At 39.6% G+C, this 20,735-nt stretch overlaps 1 protein-coding gene across 3 annotated transcripts; it reads right to left on the reverse strand.

Annotated features, from left to right (window-relative positions):
- Positions 1-1,843: 1,843 nt before the first annotated feature.
- Positions 1,844-20,479, reverse strand: LOC141950261 (actin, alpha skeletal muscle B-like). 3 transcript variants are annotated; one of them, XM_074884853.1, is made up of 9 exons: positions 20,390-20,479; positions 17,122-17,268; positions 15,425-15,553; positions 11,121-11,231; positions 8,432-8,516; positions 6,260-6,421; positions 5,510-5,701; positions 3,941-4,122; positions 1,844-2,767 (listed from the first exon to the last, which is right to left on the reverse strand). In XM_074884853.1, exons 2-9 carry the CDS (start codon positions 17,248-17,250, stop codon positions 2,624-2,626), a joined length of 1,134 nt encoding a protein of 377 aa, XP_074740954.1. In that variant the 5' UTR covers positions 17,251-17,268; positions 20,390-20,479; the 3' UTR covers positions 1,844-2,623. The 3 variants fall into 3 exon arrangements, with proteins under 3 accessions (XP_074740954.1, XP_074740953.1, XP_074740955.1); XM_074884852.1 differs by lacking the exon at positions 20,390-20,479 and adding an exon at positions 19,969-20,315; XM_074884854.1 differs by lacking the exon at positions 20,390-20,479 and adding an exon at positions 17,711-17,838.
- Between the last annotated feature and the right edge of the window lie 256 nt (positions 20,480-20,735).

Here is a 20,735-nt window from a genome sequence, read left to right on the forward strand (position 1 = left end):
ACATAGATATGATCTATAGAAGCTCTTTCAAATTTAGGATACTTACCATCAGCCATACTCATTTTCCACATCAGATTACAGAGTAAGGCATGCACAGGTATGACAGAGTATAAACGCTAACACCTCCATAGGTTTAAAGATAATCTTAATGTGAAATGGTAACCAAGGAGTAGTTGGGAACACCAGGTGAGTTTGTGGAGAAAACCATGACCTATTTTCTTGGCTATGGGTATTCCCTACTCTCGGTTCCAACCACTGTAGTGTTCTGCACAACAACATCTAGAAAAGCAGAACTTGCATGGTGGTGAAGGCAATTTCCTCTCAGAGAAGCAGAAGTCTGCCAAATCACACAAACAGCTTAATTATTTTACTTATTTTTATCTGTATTTGCTGTTAGCACATAATTAATTCTATTTTCAAAATGCGTGTTAATTTTGAATAAGATTCCACATGCAGATTGTTAGGGAGGTATTCAGAGCATAATCATGCTCTTCCACACTGAAAAAAGGAGTCAGCTGCAGGATGAGGATTCATATTCTAACCATTGAGAGCTCACGTCTCAGCCCCAGCTGTGCCAGGAGGTAGAGATGCCAACCAAGGACTGAAGAGAATTTTGTTGTGGGGAGTGAGAGGAGGAGACCTGGGGAAGGGAGGGAAAAGAAAAGCCCAAAGAACTCTTTCGGTTATATATGCAAATGCTGTAAATGTGTACCTCACTTGCCACTTAGAAAAAAAATACTTTTAAACATTTCCTTCTTTTTTTTTTCCTGATTAACAAGCTGTAAGCATATACTGAAAGGCTATAGTAAAACAAAAAAACCTGAAAATCTAAAGATCCTTCATTTTTAATATCAAAACAAGGACAAGTAGATTATTGGAAAACTGAATGGAATTTTGCTTTGATACTACAGGGGATTGCAAATGTAACTCAGTTCCAGAGATTCAAGTACCTAGGTTTATGCTCTTGAACATCACACATACAAGAGGTCAAGATTAAAAAGTAAGTCATGTTTCTTAGGCAGGCAATAAGGCCAGGTAACAATGCTATTCCTGCATGTAAGGTGATTTATTATCAACTTAAGCAGCAAGCAATCATATAAGCTGAGACCAAGATAATAAACCTAAAGTAAAATTCATTCAGAGGCTGAGAAATCTGCAATGATTTACATTTGCTTGAGAAGACATGGATACTGGCAATTAGAGCTGACTGCTGTCCAAACATGGGAATGAAGGTAAGATCAATCTCATGCTTATTAGGTAGTGCCAGCTACAGACAACCTTTGAAAAATCCTTCCCTTACAGGTTTTTCAGCTTTTACCATTAAGAGACCATTTGGATAAGGAAGTGAGATCACCCTGAGTTGGAACTCACAGTAGTAAGAAGATTCTTTAAAACATCTCCTAGATGCACTTTCAGAAGTCCATAAATCCAATTCATATCTTTTCGCCATCTTTGGAAAGAAGATTGTGTTTACTGGCAAGAACTTGACAGGTTTGATTTAAATCATGAAATGCACTTCAAGCCTGACATCACATCAATTCAACATCTACGGCACCCAGAATCATCTAGAACACGCTTGCCTGGATCTGAAACAGTAAAATCTTCATAGCTGACTCTAAGCTTCATACAGAACATTATGAAAATTTGGCATCCAAGAAGATTTTTTTTTTTTAATTTTTTTTAAATAGAAACTGTGTTTTCATTTAAAAATTGCTTAGCTAGAAAACTCAGAGGGAATGAAACCTTTTTCATAATAAAGTTAAAACATAAATTAGTAATTATTATTTTATCTTTAACAGATAAACTACTCACTATGAAATTAATGTAAGCCACAGCAGCCATACATGGGTAATTACACTTTTATTGATCCATTAAACCCAGAGTATTTCAATGACATATTCAAAAGGTTATTATTTACTCTGTAATCATTAGCTTAGCTTAGCATGGCACATATATAGCAAAAGCAAATGAAACATCAGTTAACTGCTTAGGAAGAGAGATGAAGAAAGCAGTAATACATCCAATACATTTAAGTTCAGAAGCAGTGTAGCTTGTTAAAGCTCCTTACTGATGGGGAGCGGTGGTCACAGGGAGACAAACAATTGTGGGATGCCAAGGAAAGTCATTCATACAGGCTCTATGGAAAGGACTGCTGCCTATGTGCACATAAATGTGTTTATCCTCAGTAAAATAACCCCCCCTTAGAAGAACCCTGTGTACCACTTAACTGCATAAAAGAAGCCCTCTCTGGTACCTAAATCATGCATTATGTTTGAGTTTGAAAGAATCACTTACGTGCATACTCCAGACTTACTATCAATGAGCAGAGGCTAACACAGGGTAGCACTGGGTGTCACCTCCCCAGTGGCAGCACAATGCTTACAAACACAGGGGGAAGGGGGGTCTATAAAAATGTATAGTACAACTACTGCTCTTAATCTTGGAAATGTTAGTCTCATTTTAGCATCAAAAATTAGAAGTAATTTGCTAATTCGTATGACATCCATCCAGTGTGGTTTTTTAACATGTGGAAGAAAGCCAAACCATTGTCAGAGATGAATGAGGGCAGGTGATGTGTAGAGAAACAGCACTACTTATCACTGACAGTACGTGATGGAGGTATTCAAAAGCACTTGCGATGGACAATAGAGGGACCAGCTTCCTCATATTCATCTTTACTGATCCACATTTGCTGAAAAGTGGACAGAGATGCCAATATTGAACCCCCAATCCAGACGGAGTATTTACGTTCTGGTGGTGCAATCATCTAGAAGAGAAGTGCAATCTGTTGTAAATAGAGTGACAAGCAGATAACACAGTAAACGTTTCTTTGGATGAAATAACTAAGTGAAAGTTTTTTCATCACAGGAGCACAACTCCAATGAAGTAAAGCACCTAAGAGGTAGAGAGGCTGTCATATTTCATCTTCTACCTCAAACCAACAGAGAAGCTATAGTGTTACTAAGAGCAATTATGGCCACCTGTGAGATAGCTGGAGATGGCCCATAACACCCTATCAAAAAATTATAAATGTAGATTAAAGAAAATTAAAGTTTTGAAACATTAACGTAATTTTGTTGTAAATAAAGACCACTGGGACAACACTACACAGAATGGTCTGAACATTTTTTTTTAAGGATAAAGAAATTCTTTTATGTAAAAAAACCAATTGAGATACACTGGCCCTGTGTATCTAGCTAAGCACTAGATGTAGAGCTAGAAGACCCCCCCTTAGCCACTGAACTGTTAAAACACACCGGCTGCACCCCTGCTTCTGCGTGCTCCTGTTTCCATTGCTGTCCCGCTCTGTGTCATGCCCGTTCAGCATGCCCTCTGACGCTTCATAAAAAGGGCCTGTTTCACCACGCATTGTCTTCAGTCCAAGCCAAGAGGGTCCTTTCAAATAGCTAACAAGCTGCAGACTTTGCAAGCTGCTTGGATTTTGGATTTATTCCTTCACCTTTTTCACTGATGACTTTCAGTGATAGCTAAGCCTTAAAGACTATACTATTCCTGGTATCTTCTCAAGTTGTTCATGTCCCCTTTAGTATTTACAGCTCCATCTTCTCCAGGTTCATCCCTACCTCTCTTGTTTTTCTGTGGTGTCTTTCAAGCAGCCTTTTTCGCCCTCATAGCTCTGTTTCACTGGGAATCCCACAGGACTCTCTTGCTTAACTGTTGTTTCACATTTTCTCAAAATGACCTCATCACCTCACATGGCTTCAGCAACCATTTTTATTCCAGTACCCCTCAAATCCCTCTTTTAACTCTGCTTTGGCTGGCAGGAGGAAGAGAGGTATTAATTAAGCAGGCTGTCTGAGGCTCTCCTAACATCAGGACTTGGCATGCAAGACCTGGACATTCTCTTGTGGACATTTTCATTTGTTTATAAGATCTAACTTTCCAACAAAAGTTTTTAAGTGCAGGTGTTCAAAATTACCTTAATCTTCATAGTACTTGGAGCCAAAGCTGTAATCTCTTTCTGCATGCGATCGCCAATCCCAGGATACATCGTGGTTCCTCCAGAGAGGACGTTATTAGCGTAGAGATCCTTACGGATGTCGATATCACATTTCATAATACTGTTGTAAGTGGTTTCGTGGATACCTGCAGACTCCATCCCTGAGTGGAAAGAAATTTCAACATATTATTTCTCTTTGTCCCCTTCTTTTTCTTACTGTTAAAATGAAAGGAAGGCTCGCTAGTCCAAGCTGTCTCCCTTAAGAAAACTCCAGGAAAAAAAAAAGCTATGTGATGCTTAGGAGAAGCAGGAGAAAGACAGGACATACTCCTCACCTTCTCTGTCATCTCAGCACAGTAATTACACAAGCAAAATGGACTTTGGGGAGGAAGAAAGATCCCCATTATGATTTCATACTGGGTTTTTCACTTCAAGTAAAAAAAAAAAAAATTAACGTTATTTAAGGAAAAATTTTAAATGAGGTATTACTGCAATAGTTTTCCATTTTTACAATGCTTTATGATGCTGTTAGCTAGACATAGAAGCCCACCTGGCATTTCAGTGAGCTGCCTTGCTTTTGAGGTGTTGGTTTAATTTGAATGCCAGTACAGTGAAGTTAACTTATGGTACTATTTTTTGGTAAAGAAAAGGAACAGACCAGATATAGCCCTGGGAACACAGTTTGAACTTTAAGTACTAGACTTAACACACACATTTTGACAAAGATCTGTGATCCAGGAAATCCTGATTTCTGTCGCTTTGTTTCTGATACTGACTATTGTTGAGCACCAACTCTGATTCCTGATACGCTTCTGGCAGCCAAATCCCTCTAGCTACTAAAGAGAATTTCTCCTGCTGATGTTCAAATACAGAATATTTGAAAATCACTCCTGCTGATGTTCAAATACAGAACTTGGAGCTATATTAATGCTTGAATAGTTTCCTTTCTACATAAAAACGTAGCTAGCTTCACCATTTAGTTTAATGGAAATCGTGCCAAACTGCCTGCAGCCATTTTGCTCAGTCCTCAAGAGTGGGATTTAAGTAGAAAGTAGGAAATTTGTGAGGGCAGTATGAGTTACCACATAAAGTGTCAGTCATCCACTGGATAACATGGGAATTTTAACACTACAGATAAAACTACTGGAAAATAGTGTACAATTTGATTTTGTATGATTAAATTACAGATTAATATAATAATAAAAACAGAAGCAACATCTGAATTAAAAAAACACATAAGCAGTCAAGATAAAAAGCATGATCTTCTGACAGCATTCTATCCTTCGAAACTCTACTGCATTTATAAGAGGTTGCAAATCATCTCAGGATTCAGGTATTTCTAAACCGACAGGCGTCTTTTTGTCCAGCAGCTGTAGCAGCAGTGTTCATAGCTTCTGAAGAGCTGATTAAGTCAATAGAAGCTGCCTGTTTCTAAGGTCATTTAAGAATAAACACCTCAGTTCCTACAGCTGAAGGTTGTCTATACTTTCTAAGAAATTCTTCTTTTCATTCTCTGTCAAGTCCCTAGAAAGAAAAGTCCTGTCCCACCTATGAAGGATGGCTGGAAGAGAGTTTCCGGGCATCGGAACCGTTCATTTCCAATGGTGATGACTTGTCCATCAGGAAGCTCATAGCTCTTTTCAAGAGAGGAGGAGGAAGCAGCAGTTGCCATTTCATTTTCAAAATCCAAAGCCACGTAACAAAGCTTCTCCTTGATGTCTCTCACAATCTCCCGTTCCGCTGCGGACAGCCAAGAAGGTTTTAATCAACATACAGTATGACAGCGAGGACACAGATTTTCTCATGCGTATTTCTCTGAGTTCATGATGGTTGTACAGATCATTGGATTCTGATCTCTCTGTTGTCTCAGCATTACTTTCCTTTTACATTACCAAATTTCCCTCATCAGCACATAGAAGATATACTGTACTACAGAATACTGTAAAGATTAATGTTTACATGTTTACGTCACAAAACCTTGACTCCAGAGGTTCATCCATCGCCAGCTACTAACTTTGTTCCTCTGTCTGTGGAAGAGTTATCATCAAACACAACAACCCATTAAATTTGCCAGTTGACTTAGGATTTCCTAATGAGGTGGCATCCTTGTGCTTGATGCTCAACATATATGCCAAAAGCCAAAGTCAGGAGAATCCTGTTAGCCAATATGAACTGGTTTTCCCTGGCCAACCTAGTGATAGGGATTTTGATGCATCTCGCCAGGCACACGCTTCCTGCAGCCTAAGACAACTAACAGAGCAAACGTATGCAAAGTGCATCCAGAGCACAGCTCATTACCCGTGGTGACAAAAGAGTAGCCTCTCTCTGTAAGAATTTTCATGAGATAGTCAGTCAGGTCTCTGCCTGCCAGATCAAGTCTCATGATGGCATGAGGCAAGGCATAGCCCTCATAGATAGGCACATTGTGTGTGACACCATCCCCGGAATCCAAAACTATTCCTGGAAAGTGAAAGAAAAGGAGAAGCTGGTTATTTCCGACTGATACCCATTCTCCACATACTCCATATTCTCACCTGAAACATGCAACAACAAATAAAGCTGCTCACATGGCAATTGCTTCTGTCATTCCTATAACTAAAGAGCTGCTCATGTGAGAAAAAATTGTTAGCACAAACTAAGCAGCAACTGCATTTGACAAAAAAGGACACATAACATTCAGCAATTTGATTGCATCTTTCTTGCTGAACGGATGTTAGCAATAACAACCTTAAAATGGACGCAGAGGCTTTCATTTCAGACAACCCCAAGTACTTTACAGATCTGATATAATGTACAAACTGTAAATAAAAATCTACCTATAAAATTAAAAATCCGAATCTGCCATTAACATAAACCGCCCTATTGGGGAAAATATAACGACAGTTTATCTGTGCACAGCCATGTTACTTTTATTCTTAGATAGGTAATGAAGTATATTTTTTCCACTCAAAATGAATAAAGCATTTCTGATACCAAACATGAATACAAATAGTTGAATTTTAAACATAAAACAAGTATTTATGACAATTGTAATTCCTGTAAGCTGGCGATCTTTTTATACAAATTTTTATTGTGGCATCAGGCTATAAAGACAGATGGTATTTTAATTTTTTCAAAGTATATGAAGACTCACAGTTGCTAAGAAGTAATTTATTGTCTCAATGCTTGATCAGACTCTAAATGGCAATACGAAGAGACTTCCATGCTAATTCTAATGATCGCTTAACAGCAGACATCATTAGGTGATTGAAATTCAACATTTAAATGAAATATTTTCATTTAGCTACTGAATGGCTGGGTGTTTTTTTTTCTACTGGGAATGTTGCTTAACAATAGAGGTAGGTCTAGAGTAATAAGGAACTAAGATTGTTCCAAACCCATTGTTTGGAACTACGGCCTCTTCTCTATGCTGTGCAATTAAGGGCAGTATCAAACTGTATCATCTTTCACCTGTTCATGTAGTTACACAGAATCCCAGAATCATCTAGATTGGAAAAGCCCTTGAAGATCATCCAGTCCAACCATGAACCTCACCCTGACCGTTCTCAACTCCACCAGATCCCTCAGCGCTGGGTCAACCCCACTCTTCAACCCCTCCAGGGATGGGGACTCCACCCCTGCCCTGGGCAGCCCATTCCAACGCCCAACAACCCCTTCTGCAAAGAAATACTTCCTAAGAGCCAGTCTGACCCTGCCCTGGCGCAGCTTGAGGCCATTCCCTCTTGTCCTGTCACTTGTTCCTTGGTTCAAGAGACTCATCCCCCCTCTCTGCACCCTCCTTTCAGGGAGTTGTAGAGGGCGATGAGGTCTCCCCTCAGCCTCCTCTTCTCCAGACTAAACCCCCCCAGTTCCCTCAGCCGCTCCCCATCACACCTGTGCTCCAGACCCTGCACCAGCTCCGTTGCCCGTCTCTGGACACGCTCGAGTCATTCAATGGCCTTTTTGGAGTGAGGGGCCCAAAACTGAACCCAGTCATCGAGGTGAGGCCTCACCAGTGCCGAGTACAGGGGTAAGATCCCTTCCCTGTCCCTGCTGGCCACGCTGTTGCTGATACAAGCCAGGATACCAGTGGCCTTCTTGGCCACCTGGGCACACTGCTGGCTCCTGTTCAGCCGGCTGGTAATCAACCCCCCCAGGTCCCTCTCTGACTGGCAGCTCTCCAGCCACTCCTCCCCAAGCCTGTAGCGCTGCTGGGGGTTGTTGTGGCCCAAGTGCAGAAGAAGTTGAGCCATAGTCACTTGAGCTTTTGAAGCAGAAAGTCATAAATCTACACCCATACCTGTCGTGAAGTTGAAAACAAGAGAGGTACTTGCACAGCATGGTGGGAAGTACTCAGTGCCCATATGGCTATCAGTTCCTGTTAACGCACAGCTGCTGCATCATAACCAAAATACGCCTGTGAATGTGCGTGTATGCAAACACCTCCGTGGGGGAGGGCCAGGTGGAAATACAACTCCCAGAAAGACTCACCCGTTGTTCTTCCAGATGCGTACAGAGACAGCACTGCCTGAATTGCTACATACATGGCTGGCACATTGAACGTCTCAAACATAATCTGGAATTAAGAATTTGAAAACCTTTAGGATCTACACTTAAGAGTATCTGAAGAGACAGCAAATTTTTTAAATTTTTTTAAATTAATATTGCCAGTTACTACTCTTGAGTCTCCTCCTGAACCATGGTTCTTCTGTGAATAGCATGCTACGTTTTTTTTAGGATCTAATTTTAAAAAAATAAATAAATAAATCACTGAAGTCAGTAGATATCTTTCTATTAACATCAGACTAGGTGAGATTTTACTGGTAATACTAATTGAAGATGTCACCTTGGGATAACTTTTTCACCCTGATGGCAGGACTGCAACACTGCAGCAAAGTAAGGTTTTTATTTATATATTTTTATCTATATATACACATATACACACATAGACACACACATAAAAAAAAATTTATAGAAGACACAGATGGAAGAAGCCACACGGAATAATCTCTCCATTCCCATCTCAAGGAAGAATCAGACATTCCTGACACAGCTTTGGTTCTGTCTCAGAAATTCCTCTGCTGGAGCATCCACAGATTCCTCCAGCAAACAAATCTAGTAATACAGTATACTTACTATGATCAAGGTTTTACTGATGACTAGCTAAAATCTTACTTAGTCTAGTTTAAACCCATTACATCTCATTCTGCCCTTCCAGCAAAAAACAGTTTATCTTTTCTCTTTATGGTGACCTTAGCCACATTCTCTTGTCTCATCCCACACCTCCTCCACCCTAACAAGCTCCAGCTCTTTCCGTCTCCTGTCTCAGATACGTTGCAATTTTATCTGAGCAGATGGAACAGCATTTGTTTCCAGCTGGACTTCCACTGGAGCTCTGCAAAGAAAAACCGTTAAGGGCACACAGTGAACTAACACACTCTGGACAACATGCTGTATCCTTTCTTAAAGCAATGCCACCTGCCCTAGGCAGGGCTACCCCATCACTAGTGGTGCCACTGTGACCACGTTTCATAGAATCATTTATGTTGGAAAACATCCTCAAAATCATTGAGTCCAATCATAAACCTAACACTGCTAAGTCCACCACTAAACCATGTCCCTAAGCACCACATCGACACGTCTTGTAAATACCTCCAGGGATGGTGACCCAACCGTCACCACTGTACCCATCAGAGCCACTGACATCAGGGGGATAAACTGAAACTTTTGATTTCATAAGCTACTACCTTTGCCAATGAAGTCTACTTTTAATGAAAAGTACGCTTTCCATTAAAGAATACACAAATTACTGATATTTCATAGTTAATTAATGGAATGAATTTAATGCAATCAGTAATAAACAATAAGCCTTCAAACAATCTTGAAAACAGGATTTATCATTACAGTATAATGACAGAGAAACAGTCTTAGACATGTCTACTGTAGGAACCACACCTCCTGGTTGTTATAAACTAGGCTTTTCTTATTGTTTATTATCTCCCAGGTGTATTATCTCCCAGTAATGCATGCTGTCAAGCCCACTACTTAATTAGTTTATTTACACTCTTGCTAAATTGATGCATAATCTTCCTATTAAATATATGCCAAAAGTGGGCACAAAGGGAAGTGCAGAACCACATCTAATTTTCCCAGGTGATTTTATACCTATATCTGTATTTAAATCACACTTACCTCTGCTTACATCACTGGCTAAATTTATAATGCAGACTTTTGGTCAGAAGGCTGCTTTAACACACTTCAGAGTTCAACTTCTGTTTCTGATCTGAGTTTGCTAAATCAGACTGGGTATGTCACAGGCAGAAATGTTTAGCAAAGCTTCATTTAAATTTGAATGTTTCAGACAACTCACTTTCCCAAGGTAGCACAAACATTCCAGTTTTTGAACACTTTTTCCCTGATCCCTGAAGAGGTGCTCCAGTTTGGAGCTTCAAATGCACGATGTCCTTCAAACATCTTTATTTAAATCTTCCAAAAAACCCCATGCAATTCTGATATGATAACTTGCATTTTCTCTGATGCAAAAGTGTTGATAAAGTGACAGTCTTCAGGGTAGAAAGCAGAAGCTGGTACAGTACAAGCTGAAGAGTTGGCTACTACAAGCTGAGCAATCTTGGTAGCCAGAGGTAGGCACTTGAAAGATGTCACTGATTCAAAACTCACACAGAAGTGTGATTCTGCTGGTACATGACCCACGTTACAGAGTTGCAAACATCAGACTTAAATACATGAATGACTCATAACTCTAGCCAAAAAAAAAAAAAAAAAAAAAAAAAAAAAAAAAATCACACAAATCCCAGGCCATCATTATCTACACACCAAAACTCAGCATCAGAAGCCCCCTTAGCATCCAGCTTCCCCACTTCCAGAACTGAGCACACAGAGTCTTGTGAACAAAGAAAATTACTTCAAGCTTTTAAGAGACTAGTTCCATATATCTCACTGCCACACACAAGTACAAAACATTTTAGGGCCATCCAGAGAACTTGTGTGAGCAGCAGAAACTTTTGCTCTCTCACCATGGCTTAGCCAGCATGCTAACCCACACTAACCCAAAGGGGTTATCTTCCAGATTAAGAAGCAAGTTGAATACTCAGGACTATTTATACTTTTAACTGCTTCCATATAGAAACAATCTGCAGCACAACATTCAGACAACTACCTGAGTCATTTTTTCACGGTTGGCCTTAGGATTCAAGGGGGCCTCGGTCAGCAAGACGGGGTGTTCCTCTGGCGCAACCCGGAGTTCGTTGTAGAAAGAATGATGCCAAATCTAAAAATTTAAAATCACTTTAGGAAAGTGTTTTGAAAATTTTTTCTTCTGTCCACAGAACTACACAGAAAGCTTTTCAAATACAGTCTGAGCGATTTATTTTTTTTTACAGACATATTAAAATAGACAGAAAGCATGCAAGAGTGAATCTGCCAACTTCAACTCTATTCTAGAATCAAAACCATTGGGTTTCTACTGTAGCAAAAATGTAACCTACAAAATGGAGTCCTTCCAGTTAGGATTCCCTAAACAGAGCATAGATCATCCTCTCTGAACAAGGGCACTTAGTTCCCACCCCCAGTGCTCCCATACAGGAGCTGAGCCAAGCACTGAACTGATGGACCTGGAAAGACTTCTCCACTTCAGACTGCCTGGAGACTGATCCAGCTGCAAGTCACTGCCCAGATGGTCTTCAGGAATCCAATTATTTCCACAGAAGCAAAAGGCCCTTTATGCCACAGATATTTCATGCAGTAAATCCTGAATCAAACTCTCATTTACTATAGAGTAACTAAATTTCTTAGTCAGTCTGTAAAGTCCTGCAGTATGTTTTTCATGTTGGAAGGTTCTACCTGCATCAAACAATGCTGGATTTGATTGTCTGAGGACTACAGCTGTGAGGAACTGAAGGGATTTTTTTCTTGATGCCAACTCAAAGACAGACTGTTCAGCAACATAATGAAATACTTATCATTTAATTCTTTCCTACCCATACTTTTTTTTTCCCCCCTTCTCTTTTTAGCTTAGCTTTGCATGACCCAAGCTTATTCTGAGCACAAAACATCAGGATAGTTTTATGGGTGAGTTTATCTGATTAATAACCTAGAAACAAGTATTTTTACGCTCCAAAATGAACTTAATAGGAAAAAAGATCTTCTCTAAATTTGAAGCATCTACAAAGTCAACAGCTGTCCAGAGCTAGAATTACTCATTAAGCAAATTATCAGCCCTAAAAATTATAAATTTCAATTCCATCTCAGTCCCCTAACAAAAAAAAAAAAAATTAATATTAAAAAAACAGATGTTTCCAGAACTGGGGCTTGGGATGCCAGGCCATCTTCCATATGAAGGTTTAGAATACAAATACATGGAGAGGTTGAGTAAAACAGAAAGTAATCATATAAAAGTTTAAAAAAATATACAAAGTAGCTCCAAGAAGAAAAAGACTACCATTTCCAACTGAAAAGAACTAAGGGAAGAGAAGGAAACCTCAGTGCTTACAGAATTAACAAAGTGCTGGTGATTTCAGCAGTGAGGAACAATCCTGGCCTCATAAAGCAGGACCCTGCCTAAACTTCAGGCAGTTCGCAGGTTTTTCATCAAAACCAGGCACAATTAGGCACTGTACAGCCCATTAGATCTGACCTAATGATAACCATAATGTTAACGGATAATGGTATTCTACAAGAAACAAAAATAGTTCAGTGTTGGATTTCTAGGTCATGAGAATTTAATGTAAGCAGCAAGCACAATAGCAAAGAGAAATTAGTGAGGAAGAATTATCCCAACACTCAAATTAAACATTTACATAGTCACCAGAGCCAGAAAACACTCCATCCTAACGTTTTCCCTCCCATACATTGTCAGGTCAGTTGCTGTGAACAAATTAACAGTGCTGTACAATGCCCTGTATTATTATCCAGTGGAAAACAAAGCAGTCCCAATTTGAATATTGAGAACTGAAGCACAGGGTAGAAGAATGCTTCATTTCATCGCCTACTTGTTCTCCTCCCTCCATTCACACGAGCGTCTGTGCGTCCTGCGGCATCCTCGCTCTCACTTTCTCTCACACACGTGCACACTCAGTCTAATCTTTTGGTGACCCCCCTCTTTTTGTAATGTAGCGGGGGGGGGAAGGCACTGCACTATTATGCCTTTGTGCCATTTTTGGCATGTTACCCAGTAATTCTCTTTGTTTCTTCTATATTATGATGCTTTTAGTAGTATTATTTCCAAACTTTAGAAATTTGTGGTTTGAATCAAAATCACGCAACTGGTTTAAAAAGTCTTGGGGGGGAAAAATATATATCCATATACGAAAGATACTCCCTCAGCATCAAAACTTTAGAATTGCATTTCAGATCTTCTCTCAGCCAGAAGAGTGTGTGCACATGTGTGTGTTACAGAGCTTCAGGGGAAGTTGAGATACATGACTGAATCAGAGAAGCCCATATATTCAAAAAAACAAAGCAAACCAAAACTTTTTTTCTTATTTGCAATAATCACAACAGTTAGCAATGCTGTTGCTTGTCTCTTCCCTACCGCTGCCTTTCTCTCCTGCTTCTTTTTTCTATTTGTTGCTCACTGCTCCTCCACTTGAAAGCAGCCTCCACTTTCTGTCCCACTCTGCTCCTGGGCTCAGCAAGACGTCCAAGCACAACTCAGTGTTGGGACACCTCTGCATGTTGCAAGCTGTCCGTCAGAAGGTGGTAAATTTGGGCTAGGAACCCACTTTCACCGGTAATTCCTTCATCCATTTAAGTAACAAAGAGAAAAAAAGTTCGGCCTACAAGAACCCGTATAGTATCTGGCCGTTATTTGAGTTACTGCACTGCCTGAAGCCTCCACCACATTATATCTTAAAAAAGAATCAATCTAGCCATAATATTACAGTACAGTAAAGTACATGCCACCTTTTTTATCTTCTCTAATTCCTTTTGGTAACGAGATTTTAGACAGTCTGCTCTAGCATCCAGCATTATACAGAGAAAGAACACATACCAGTATGTGTGACACACAGGACAATTTCCAGATGCAAGACCAGACATAAAACAGTGACCTCCAATTTTATTTTAAATTTTTTTTTTCCTACAGGGAAATACAATTTCTTGCTGAATGCAGACAGCAAGAAGATTATCAGGAAGAACAACATAATGGGATGTATGAGGTAGACTTTCTACTCTGCACAGAGCAAGGTGTCCTCCCAGCAAGCAGTGCAATAATGAAATGCAAATGCTATGCTTCCATCTAGAGGAGTAGGTGGGCAATTTATTTCCTAATATGAACTGAGGAATTCCCATTGCTCCTGTATCGGCTTTGGTCTGTTCATCTGGAACAGCCTGTGCTTATCAATTTGGGTTCATGAATATGCCGCAATAACTGACTTTAGATACATGTATTACAGGTGTATACACCTCTTCTCAGCAAGTGTGAGTACAGACCACCACCAGTCCCATGTCTTCCTTTCAGCAGTGTTTTCCACAGGAAAATATTAATAGAAGCATTTGCTTCTGGAGTTTCCTTTCCACACCATTCCACCTGGAGATGACAAGGAACTGAATTGCAACCCTGTCTTTAAAGAAGTGGTACAATATTTTCACATACAGACTCAGATACTTCCTGGAGTCCAGGACATCAGAGATATTTAGCAGAGTGAGAGTGCCCTTAGGACTCCTCCTGCCTCTCCAGCGACTGCCACGAGCACACCTCATCGCCTGCGCCTGGTCTGGGGCATCCTTAAGCAGGCATTTCACAGAGGTCATTGCACTGACCACGTGCCAAGGAAGTCAGGCTTGATTGGGAATAAAGACACCTCCTCACCATCCAGACTTTAAAAGCTAAGTGCAACTAGCAACAGAAAAACATGCTTCAGGAGAAAAAATAAAATCCCACTCTCAAAGAATTAGTATAGGGATAGGAAGCCCCAATCTGTCTTTTCCTCTTTAACTGACAGTGAGAATGTCACATGCAATATGAGATTGTCACATGCAATAAGATGTGGGCATCACCCATCATCTTGTTCATGTGGGCAGGTACTAAGGACTTGCCTACATGAAACTCCACCCCACAGTTTCTGTTCCCAACTTCAGTAACATATCTTTAATAGTTCTGACTGATCTCTGATGAATCACAACCTTTTTTTTTTTTTTTACTTTAGCTACTTTCTACCATTATCAAACTTCCTGCCTCAGTATGAACTTCAAGACCAAAAAGAGTATGTATAAAGCATAAAATACTTTTATAACATACTGTCAAATCTGATGAGTAATAAGCATTTATGCTTTAAAAGTAACTCTAGAAGTGCCAAGACCTGAGCAACTCCTGTGCTAGCACACTGTGCTATCCATTTACCCATACTGCGATGACAGATTCTTCAAGGATTTCCCTTTGGTTCGCAAGAATGTTAAATGGCAAATTGTACGTCTTGGATGAGATGATGCCTCAACAAAATTACATTAAAAATAAACACCCACCTTTTCCATGTCATCCCAGTTAGTGATGATTCCATGCTCAATAGGATACTTCAGCGTCAGGATCCCTCTTTTACTTTGTGCTTCATCCCCTACATAGCTGTCTTTTTGACCCATTCCAACCATAACACCCTGCAAAGTATATTATTCTAATATCAGTGCAGTGTATCACGCACATTAGAGGCAGAACATCATTCTTAAGTTCAAACTTCACGTGAAAGAAATACTGTACCTGCTAGTGCTGTTCCAGAACGTACCCCCAAAGTGTGCAAGGAACTAAAATGTGAATTTATCAGTAACCACCTACTAACTCCCTCTTTAAATCCATGAGGAAGAGCAAGGTGGCGGGCGGGCGGAAGGAAGGTAGGTATCTCACACTTGGTGTAATTAATGCCCATGCAGGGGCCCAGCCAAGGCAGGGTGTAGCAAACTCACGGTTCTCCACAAGGGATGGGTCCTTTGTCATTGCACATTGGAATAAAGGGAAGGAATTATAGGTGAAAAAGATACAATCTCCCTAGATGTACTTTATATATTTGGTTGCCTTTGTGTCTAGGCAGTTCCACTACTGCCTTGAAACAGTGAGATTGCCCCTTGCTGGAAGTGAAATGGTTTTGAAAAATACACATTTTGAAAAAAAAAAGCATTAATTTATATAAAACAGAAACAGATTTTCTAAAAGAAAACTCGTTAAATAATAGTTTTACTAAGGTTGACGTGTTTGCATTAGGAAGCCTATCATGATTGCCCCAAATAATCTAACATACTAACATAAAAATATTTAATATACTAGCATAAAAATATTTTTCTCATGGATACATTAATTCCATGGATTCATTAACACTGCTGCTGAGCTGCTTAACCATGCAAAATTACATGTCAAAGGACAATGAACAATTTGAGAGGTTGAAGAATGGACATTTTCAGCAACTGATATTCAACTTCAACAATTCATAGAGGTGTTCAAAATGCATTCCTGAAGTTGTTTACTATTTTATGCCTAACAAACCAGGCTTATATAGCTCAGAAAGAGAATACAGAGAACTTCAGGGAGGGTTTTAACAGCCAAGAAAATTAAAATCTGACTCAGATATTAGTAAAATGAACAAAAGCCTGCATCTTCTATTTATAAAGGAACTGTTAGAAAAGTAGTAAAGCAGAAGGGCCCTTCTCAAGGTCAAGAAAAGTCACATTTATCCTTTCCAGTCCTGTTTGAGTTGATAAAGTGATGCGATAGAGACCTTTTTTGGAAGTTTATTGGGCCATACTGCTGCTTAATGGAACAAGAAAAGCAACTTATGGCTATTCATTTGGTTTCTTGTGTTAGCAGCGTTCTGCCTATTTTTTTGCTTTCTATTTACACAGCAAATATTAATCCAACAAGTTGCCTTTTTTTTTTCTCATAAGACACCTTCATATCACTAAAACACTCATGTTCTTCTATAGTCAACATTTTATGGCTGAAGAACACCTTTTCCAAAGGATGAAGACGTTTACCTCACAGTAATAAAGACATGCAACTCAATCCTCCAGTTCTTAACAAGCTAAACTCCTACAAAGGCTGATGGGAGTTTTACCTGAATAAGTCTTATGCTTTCTCACTGCCATGTCTAAAGTCTAAAAAAAACCCCCAAAAACCCAAAACCAACCCAAAACAACCACCCAAACCACACAGTACTTCCATTTTGGTACCAGCTGACCTGATGTCGAGGACGTCCAACGATGGATGGAAATACAGCTCTTGGAGCATCATCTCCTGCAAACCCAGCTTTGCAAAGCCCAGAACCATTGTCACATACAAGGGCAGTGGTTTCATCATCGTCACACATAGTGCCTCACAATTTTGGCTGCAAAACAATAATTTGGGGGTGGAGGGAGCAGATGGAAGGGAATAGGACAGAAGCATCTCTTCATCATTTAGAGAGCGAACTGCTGTAAAAAGAATGATTTTGGAAAAGAATAAACCTAAACAGCAAAGTCTATGCTAAAGCCCCGATCTTGCAAGGCATGTTAAGTATCCACATAAATTTCAGCTTGAATAGGTTTTACCAAAGCAAATTAATCAGGACATTCGGCCTTTGTTTCCAAAAGGGAAATCTCCTCTGCTGTAGCCTCAAGGGGTCCTGTGATAATTCTGTTAATTGGCCTCGTGACCATGGGACAAGTTCAGCTAGAGGATACACATTCAGCTTTGCTTGGACTTAAGCAAGCATAACCCCATCTATTTCAAGGCTGAAGTATCTTCTAGAAATTGCGTTTGTTAAAAATTAATTGAATATATGCACTTACCACTTATAATGTTAGTAATTAGATGGTAAATAAGAATCACTGAACATTCATTACTTCAGAGAGTGCAGTTGTTCCCTGGTGGAATGTTTAAATTTGTTTTTTTCTTAGAGGGTCATCATCAATCTTAACCAACCAACTAAAAATAACCCCACCAAAAGTTTCAGGAAAGCATTCACTGTTTTTAAATGACAGCTCCTCTGTAAGGTGAAGTGCTCACTACAGGACCTATTCCATATTTGTAAGTGGTAAATACCTTATCAAAGTGGTTATTCTGGGAAAGAGAATAAGAGGCTGCTGGCACAACCTCCCAGGAACAACTCAACTTCAGCAGTTGGCCAACACATCAGACAAAGCCCTGAAATCATTGAAATTCATGGCAAAACTCCCACTGAGGGAGGGCCTGAATCTCACCAAGACTTCAGTTTCGGATTCCTTGGTTATTTTTAGGACTGTATGATTGCCTCTTTAGGCAGTTGAGAGGAGGGAAGGACTTTATTTTTCCTTCTCTGGCAACTTCACTCGGTAAGGCAGGGTACTTCAGAAGTGAGAAAGGAATGTAAAACAGCACTTGTCCAGCAAAGCTCTTGTCCCCAAGAACGCAAAAATTGATTAAGAATCATTTTTGCGCTTAATGCAAAAATGTATTTGACTTCTGAGGGCATTACAGTTCCACTGAAGCACTATGCGCAGGCAGCCCAGAAGCAGTGGCAGAATCGCCACCAGCTTTTAGGGTCTGCCCCGCAACCAAATCACGCTCTCCTATTTGTGGGATTTAAAATATCTTATGCTGTTCAGAGGATCCCTGCAAGAATACCAAAGTCCCTGAGGATTTACAAACACAAACAGTTTTGTGGTTTTTAAAGTCTGACCTGCACAAAGTTCCTGGTGTTCAGTCCTTTCCCATATGCTTTACAAAGCAAGACTGATGTGACTGATCCCAGTGCTTGCAGGTGAAATGGAAGCATAATACAATATTATGACATTATTTTAAAAAAGAAAAATCCTTTTACTTCTTGTTGAGGTGCCTGTGACTGGAAGGATCTCTTTCACATAAGAAAGCAGAACAATTTTATCACATGAATTTGTTAACAGCTTTAATATAGGAATGTTTAACCATTAGTTCTAGTGGTTGATATTTTGGAACATTCATTCATGTTGCCATGAATTGTTATTTTCTTCTAAAACCCTCAGGAAAAGGCTTCAGAATGCAGTAAAACATTTACCAGCAGCATCCAACATTACAGAAGTGCACCCAGACTCTGACTCCATCCATGTAAAATGGAAGGAAACTGCTCTTATATACATCAGAAATGACATGAGATACTAGAATTTCAGAGTGGAGAATTTTAAAGTAGAGAAACACTACAAAGATCTGAGAGCTCAGCATCACTCCTTGGCTCTAAAGAAAGACGGATAGGACCAAGATGTTTAAACCCTCCATGGTAAGAAAGAATATTCCCATTCATTCATACCCACGGCACTTCATATGTAGCTTTACATGCAAAACTAAGGTCAGTACAGCCATACGTGGAGAAACAAAATTCACAGGGAACCCCCAGCTGATGTGCACCGTTGGAGCACTGGCAGCAATTGTTCACACTTTTACTCACTATTGATTAGACTCCAGAGAAACCACTGGCACATTACTGATTTAATTAAATCAATGGTGGAATTTATTAATTTCCCATTTTTATTAAAAAACTTCTCTTACTTTGCTTATCATTACTTAATTACAAGGTAAATGAACTCATAAAGAGCAGTACTTAAAAATTTCATTGATTGAGTCACATTACTGCTTTCCAGCTGCTGAATTTAAAGTTTTAACAACCATTTCCACAATTTGGAAATCTTACCATCAGGTGAAGTTCCTAAAGCTAAAAATCCAGCAAATTATTTAATTTTTTCAATTCCCAGTGCAAAATTCAATACTATTAACAGATAACTTCCTCTTTGGTTTCTGCATAAGGCCCGATGTCCAGAGCAAGAACTACTGAAGCATTCTTCCAGGTTTCAGATAGACCAAGGTTTCATCACACTCTACTGATCCTTCCAGCAACGAGGAACTGCACATTTCCCTGCAACCCTGCAGTCAAACCTGAATTACACCAGGAAACCCACTGGAATTCCTTCAAAGCCTGAGGCAAACAGCATCCAAGTACAGGAAGAAGCGTGTAAATCCCCAAAAGATCTCAGACCAAGTGAAAAAAGCATTAAAATCATGAACTGTAACATGAAAAAACTCTCAGGGCAATACTTACGCAGGAAATGGTGATGATTTGTAAAAGCCTCTTTGTAAGTGACATGATCTCACCTTCCATTACATTTATATCAGCTCCTGGAATGGAGTTCACAGAATATCTACACGTGTCAAGCCATTTTTGGAAACTTTTTTCTCCAGTTTGTGCTTATCACAGTGACAGCACAAAAGCCTGGATAAATTAGGGCAGAATTTCTAACATCTCTGGATCCTTTCCCTCTTAAACTTGCCTCATGACAAGAGGGTTGTTTCCTCCCCTCAAGACAAAAATCCCTCACACTAGACGAGTAAGATTGGAAGGATTTGTAGATCCACTGCTGTAGCTGGAAAGCATTCTGCTTCCTTATAACACAATTAGCTAAGAATAGCTCATTATCATTCTGTTAACACCCATCTTCAAGCTGGAAAGGGAAAAGTCTTACCATGTGCAGTATTCCTGTTTCAACTGTACCTGGTGTGTGTTTATGTGGCACAAACACTGAAAATAGTTGATTTATCTCAGTACTCGGGTGACACCACAGCTGAAAACAGGGACTAAATCAGCAATCAGCCATTCAAAAGAGATGAGTCATTGCCATTTTACAAAAAAAAAAAAAAATAAGAGAAGATACCAATTATATTGGAATATATTTGATTTATATAGAAATTCAGACCTTGACTAGACTAAGAAATATTAAAGAACCATCAAAAGAAAAAAGTTTACAGGATTTACCTACGGTGGTAACTACGGCCAGCATTTCCTATTCCACATGACAAAAACAAGTGATG

This window comes from Strix uralensis, chromosome 15 (assembly GCF_047716275.1).
Source record: "Strix uralensis isolate ZFMK-TIS-50842 chromosome 15, bStrUra1, whole genome shotgun sequence".
NCBI classification, from domain to species: Eukaryota; Metazoa; Chordata; class Aves; order Strigiformes; family Strigidae; genus Strix; species Strix uralensis.